Source organism: Physella acuta, unplaced genomic scaffold, assembly GCF_028476545.2.
Source record: "Physella acuta isolate Inbredline_101_S28 unplaced genomic scaffold, ASM2847654v3 ptg001422l, whole genome shotgun sequence".
In the NCBI taxonomy this organism is placed as follows: Eukaryota; Metazoa; Mollusca; class Gastropoda; family Physidae; genus Physella; species Physella acuta.
Window position 1 is genome coordinate 27,393 of NW_026732937.1, and position 7,175 is coordinate 34,567.

Here is a 7,175-nt window from a genome sequence, read left to right on the forward strand (position 1 = left end):
CATAATTGGGCAAACTAACTTTGTCAATAAAACTTCCTTACAAAACGTAAATTATTGATTTTTTTCGCCTGCAGACGTCTTTCAAGAATGTGCTGGGTGTTTAACATTGATCTTTCAGCTTTTCAGTGTCAGGTCTAGAAGCGACTAAATGACACTCTCTTTGTATTTTACTTTCAGCTTATGTAAATAAAATATTGATCTAATCGCGTATATCAGTTCAAATTCAATTTGAAATGTAGATTGAAACTTTGGTAAAAATAGCGCACTGGTCTAGCGATGATTTATGTTTAGCAGATATTCGATCAATTCTTGCATGATTTAGGCAAACTTAAATACCTTTAAATGCAATGTTACACACAGATTTATTTATAATTGATATAATTATATCTTATATAGTGAAAAAATGTTTGGTTATGATATCAAATTAGAGATGAGCACAAAACTAATCGAGTATATCTATATATATAATTCTCTTCATGGAGACCATAGAAAACACCACGCAACGTAGCCACCACCCTCATCCCCACCTGTCAGGTGAGCTGTGGTTCACCCCGAATGTTAATCGTATAGCCGAGTTAGTGACGACTATTAGGGGCAGATAATTTAGTATTAAACAATTTGAAACGAAGGGAAGGTAACGATTTCTGATTGATCTTTTCTTTGTCTGAAAACGGCTGCTTTTACTGAGCAGGAGGGGGGGAGAAGGGAGGGGGTAGTGTTAAAATCACAAATTATGAATTGCTGATAAAGAGAAAATAAAACAACTAGATGGCGGCGTTTACTACGTCGCGGGTCAGCTCGCTATATTATAATCTATATATATAATTCTCTTCTGGGAGCCGTTAGAAAACAAGCTGCAAGCGCCTCCTTGCAGTCCCCTCTCTTTCTCTCTATCACTATCACTACCACCCCCACATTATCTGGTGAGCTGTGGTCACGCTAAATGTTTACAAAGGTAAATGTTTACAAATCGTAGAGCCGGGTTTCTATTAGGGGCAGATAATTTAGTTCGATTTTAAACTTACAGGAGGTAACTAAGAAATAACTAAGAGGAGGCTGCTTTCACCGGGGGGGGGGGGGTGTAGGGTCGGGGTTATGGGAAAGGGGGGGGTTAGTGTTTTAAAGCAAATATTTTCACTGTCGAATTCACAAATTATGAATTACTGAAAAGTAGAAAATAAAACAACTAAATAGCGGCGTATGATACGCTGCGGGTCGGCTCGTTAAAGATAATTGTCAATGTTTCATCACCGATTTGTGTCTTCTAGGCACTTAAGAAAACAAAACAATTATATTGTCACTACACAAAATAACAGTGGTTTAAAAAAACATTATAAAATAACATTTCTTGTACATAATTAGATATTTAAATGAATTATGTTATGAAAATTAAAAATTATAGACTAGGGAAAGCAACAACATTCAAATTTTACATATGAAAAATCTCGCTACCCCACATCCCACACAATCCACAACCAATCACTAATCACACAATATGCACACCAATAATCCCAATAAACCACAGCTTAACACATACATTAACCCACACCACTAAATACAAGGAGTAGACCAAACCACAAACGAACCCGGGCAAAAACCCGAACCACACCGTCCCACACACCTCACCCGACACGACAACATAAACAGCACATCGAGTCAACCCCCTCACCATAAACCCCTCACACCCCACGCCAACCCACAACCCCACGCCAACCCACAACCACACGCCAAACCACAAACACACGCCAACCCACAACCACACGCCAACCCACAACCACACGCCAACCCACACCTAGAACCACACCACCTGCAACATACACCACACATTAAATCCACATCCATCGACTCGAACCCCCACACCATCTATACCACAACAACCAGTTTGTGAACACGTTTTGAAATAGATTTTATTACTACTACCACCGTGTTGATATTATCAGCCCAATACGGCTGTTTTAAATCTACTTTTAGTAAAATTTATATATCCTATAGTATATGATATATATATATATATATATATATATATATATATATATATATATATATATATATATATATATATATATATATATATATACTGTGAGCTATCACTGTATTTTTAATCGAGCTCATTAAAACAAATCAGAGTAGAAAAGCACTATGTTAAACGGGCTATTAATATTTTTTACTGGTATTTTTTGTTTACTGTTAATTAGGAAAATAGTAACTGCGGATTTTTTTTAGTCGGTTAAAAAATTCGTTTGATAATATTTTAAAATAACCTGTAAACAAAGCTAAACTTATGAGTAGAGTGTTTTGCAAGTAATGCTTTTTTTAAAGAATGTACAGCCTTAATATTATAAGCACAATGCGAATTTTTGTTAATATTTTCACGCAATAAGAGTGTATTGTTTTATATTTCAGCTTACAAGTGATCCAAATGTTGTCTTTCTTGTGAGGCAAAAAGTGTGATTCAAAATAGCAATATAATTTAAATATAAAATTTGTATTATACTCTGAATATTACTATTAAGTAACCGTATAAAAAATATCATTGAAAATGAGTAGCTGTCAACAAGTTCAGAGTATATACATAGCTGCTATACACGGGGATTCATTGAGTCTACAGAATACCAACTTAAACAGCAGAAATACGAATGGCAATACCGCGTTGATGCTGTCTGTTTACGACGGCAATATATTTGCCCTAAAACGTTTATTGGCGGCAGGAGCTGACCCTAACGTATCAAGACAAAAATCTAAACGTATCACAGCATTGACCATAGCTGTGGGAAGGCGAAGGGTTGAATGTGTTAAAGAACTGATCAGGGCAGGAGCTTTCTTTGATTGTGATCGAGGGTTGGAGGCTTTAAAGATGGCGAAGGATCACAACTTTTTGGATGCTGTTGTGGAAGGGGATGAAAATATGAGATCTTTGCCTGAATTTGAAAAGACGGATGATGCTTTTCATGCGGCTTATTACGAAGAATGTTTTGATTTGCTCATAGATCTTATTCACGCTAGAGTTACTTTAAATTTATGGTCTATAGACTTTGAAGATTTCGCAAATTATGATTTATTTAAAGCATTATACAACTCACCGAAAGCAAATTTAAATGAATCAAAAAAGGAAGGCTATAATATTTTACTAAAAGCAATAGATGAAAATAAAAAACAAATTGTTAAAAATTTTATCCTATGCGGGGCTAACTTGGAGACAGTTGATGATTATGGTAATACACTTCTGCATATTGCTAGTAGGTCTCACGCTGAAATAGTGCAATTACTTTTGTAAGCTGGAGCAAAAACGGATGTGTACAATCTAGACAAGAAAACACCACTGATGGAAGCAATTTGTAGTTCGGATACCAAATTTCATAGTTTATTTTGAAGTATTGCATGGATCTGACGGTAACGGTCAAAGTGTATGTCCAAAAGACAGAAATCATGTAAAAAGGGATATAGTGCAAAAGCTACTTGCAAAAAACGCAAATCTTGAAATGGTCGACAAAGAGTTAAACACTGCACTTCATTTAGCAAGCAGTCGAAGAGGTGAACTTGTAAAATTACAACTCTAAAAACCTTACACCTTTTTATTTAGTGTTTACAAAAGGAGATACCTCAACTATGAAACTACTTGCACATGCAGGTTCTGATGTTAACTGTCGCGATGAGAAAAAACGAACTCCCCTAATAAATTCAGTAATAAACTTAGATGAAAAATGACAGAACTTTTACTAGAACTAGGTGCTGATACGAATATCGTTGACGCTGAAGGAAAATCGGCTCTTATGTGGGCGGTTAAAAATAGTACCAGCAGCAGCTGGATGCTAAATCAACGTCTTGATAAGCTGATTCAGCGTTTTGTAAATTTTAATTACGTTAATCCAGAGCAGTCCACAGCATCATTAAACGCCATTGCCACGGAAAATGAAACTATTGTTTCTAAATTAATTTCAGCAGGCGCGAGTGTTAATTTCAAGACAAAATATACGTTGAAAATATACGGATATACACATGATATGAGTTCCATTCCGGAGCTTTTAAAACATCACATGACACAAATAACCCTAGACTCTAGTGAAAACAATACACTATTACATTTCGCTGTTGCAAACGCATCTTACCCTACCACCAAGTTGTTATTAAAGTCAGGGGCTGTGGTTAACGCTGCTGATGAACACGGAAGAACGCCTTTACATATCGCATCTCTAAAGGAAAATATTGAGATTGTAAAAGAGTTGTGTGAATTTGGAGCAGATTTTAACGCATTGGATCGATTTGGAAATACCCCATTTTTCATTTCAATTGTATACAAACACAAAGAATTAACCAAATATTTGTTTGAATATGGAGCTGATGTAAACTTGATATGTTATTCTCTATGCTCGCCTTTATATGTTGCTGCTTTGTATAATGACATGGAGCTTGTAAAGTTGATAATCGAACAAGGCGCATGCTTTAATACAGGAAAAAACTCAGAATTAGTGTGTGCTGTAAACAATCATAACATTGACATGGCCATTTTTTTATTAGAAAACGGCGCCGATCCTAACGTAAAAGATCAGACAGAAACAGAAACACCGGCATTTAATTTAGCGTTCGATATTAGAAGCTGTGAAGCTAATACTTATAGTTTTTCTAATGAATCAGCTGATGAAGATTTATACGATGGACATATTACAAGATCAAGAAAAAAACTTTATTGGACAGAGATAAGTTATTCAAATTAAGAACTTTGATACAAACGTTTCTAGACCGAGGGGTAAACATTTTGTCGACAGACCGTGATGGTAGAACGTGTCTACACGAAGCTTCAAAATATTTCGGTGCAGGTATATTAGATCTGATCATTGCTAACAAAGTAGACGTGAATGTGAGAAATACCAATGCTGGGACGCCCTTACTGGAAGCCTGCAAGTACGGTAATGCCTAGGGAGTAAGTATATTAATAGCATATGGAGCTGATGCACTATTGGTAGACAAAAACGGAGACTCTACTCTCCATCATTTGGCTCGATTAGATGAAGAAATGTTAGCTGAGTTTATAATGCTGGTAAACTCAGTGCACCTGAAAACTCGAGTGGACAGCGATCAACAGGAGACTGATACACATTTAGTCGAAAGTGATAAAGTCAGTGAAGAAACATCAGCTAAAGAAACAGTAGTAAAGAGTTATGAGCTAATTAACTTAAAAAACAAAGTCGGCGAAACTGTTTTACACGTGGCTTGCAGAAACGGCCACGAAATAATTTTACGGTTTTTGATTCAGGAAAATTGTGATCTTGATGCTACTAGCTGCTCTGGTGAAACGGCATTAATGTTATCTATACGAAGTAAGAAGGAAACCATTGCAAAGACTTTAATAAACTGCAAGGTACAGCTGAACACTCGGGATGTAAAGGGTGAAACAGCATTGCACATTGCTGTGAATAACAATCTCGAAGACATCACGCTCCACTTGATAGATAATGGCGTTGATGTTAATGCCAAGAACAAGGATGGTAACACGCCAATATTTTTTGCAACACGTCCAAAAATTCTCAAACACTTGATCGAAGGGAAAACGGATTTAAATATACAGAACGAAAACGGAGAGACAGCTTTACATAGATGTATAGCAAGAAACAGTGAAGATGTTGCAATCAATCTAATTGAAGCAGGCATAGGGGTTGACATTCAAACAAATAAAGGCCTAACAGCTTTAATGTACGCATCGTATCTGGTCCGTTTAACTATGGTCAGACTTTTAGTATCAAGAGGGGCTGATGTCAACATTCGTGATCTTGACGGAAGGAATGCTTTAATGTTTTTATGTACCAGCTCAAAGTCCAAAGAAAAAGTTCGCATATTCATCCTGTCTACGGAACAAAAAATATGTGATGTTCTTGTTTCTGCAGGGACGGACATAAACACAACAGATAACAAGGGATTGACTGCATGCATGTATGCTGTGCTACAAGACTATTCTGATTTAGCGTTAGTAAAACACATGGCCTCAAAAGGTGCAGATCTGAATGTGTTGGACAACATGAACAGATCAGCTCTTACTATTATTGTATTACGAAGGGGATCAAACACAATAAGAAATATAAACGAGTTGATGTCCCTTAGAATAAATCCATGTGTTCATGAGACATACCACGATGAAGTTAAAGTACTGGGGTATTCCACCCAAGAGGACAACAATGTGTTACGTTTATCAAAGTTTGCTTTAGTTTACAGCAAGTCTGTATACATATTTTATTTCTTCCTAGCCAACGGTATTGTACTGGAACACAAATGTTCAGGTAAGGAATATTGTGATGAATCCGAAATTGAATGTGCTATATCTCATAACTATTTAGATTTAGTAAGATATTTATTTGCCACTGGATATCTATTTAGTGATGACATGCAATTCTTACTCCAACGCCGCAAGAAATTTGATGCAGCGAAGGGATACAGTCATGCATACCATTACACATCTGGTCGAAGTGCTGCACTACCCCCAGAGTTTGATAGGGTCATGTGTGAACCCTGGCCACTGGTTAAGCTGGCTTTCATTAAAGTCTCTAGTTTTCTTGGAACTGGACTAAGGCGAGAGATAATGCTGAAACAATTGAAACTCCCACCAAGATTACAGCGAACGTTGATGTTTCAAGAGCCAATATCAAGATTACCTGTAGAAGACTGGTCTAAAATACCTCTTTGTTTTGACCCAGTACAGTACGAGACTTTACCCTGTCCTAGACCTTTGCTCTACTACTGGCCTGTTGGGCATAGGCTTGTTGATTGAAAACGATACGCAATGTACCTAGGCAGTAATGATCCAGTTTACAAATAAACGTTGTTTAAAAAAGCAACACACTTCCATATGAGGATATAATATAAATGTAGTACACTGTTTATAACATGTACTTTGTTAAAATAAAATAAATTAAACAAATCAACTAAAAATTCATTCGCAACCAGTTTAAGAACATACTATTCCCTAAATTCAACCTTTTTCTTATATTTTGTTTCAATTGTAAGCAACGTCAGTGAAAGCGATGCCTGAAAAGCTATATTTCAGGACGTGTCTTTAATTATCATAATTGAAATATGTAAATGATTGTACTTTAACTGTTATTTTTAAATAAATTATATAAATTAGAAATGATTTTCATAAACTGTACACAAGTATTTAATCTGTATTATTTCTCAAAAACTATTTG

The 7,175-nt window shown here is 36.0% G+C and overlaps 1 protein-coding gene across 1 annotated transcript; it reads left to right on the top strand.

Moving 5' to 3' along the window:
- The first annotated feature begins 2,539 nt into the window (after positions 1–2,539).
- LOC131927591 (putative ankyrin repeat protein RF_0381) lies at positions 2,540–6,757 on the top strand. The gene is made up of 2 exons (XM_059283298.1): positions 2,540–2,969; positions 4,962–6,757. The coding sequence occupies exons 1-2, from the start codon at positions 2,540–2,542 to the stop codon at positions 6,755–6,757; spliced, it is 2,226 nt and encodes a 741-aa protein (XP_059139281.1).
- The last annotated feature ends 418 nt before the right edge of the window (positions 6,758–7,175 follow it).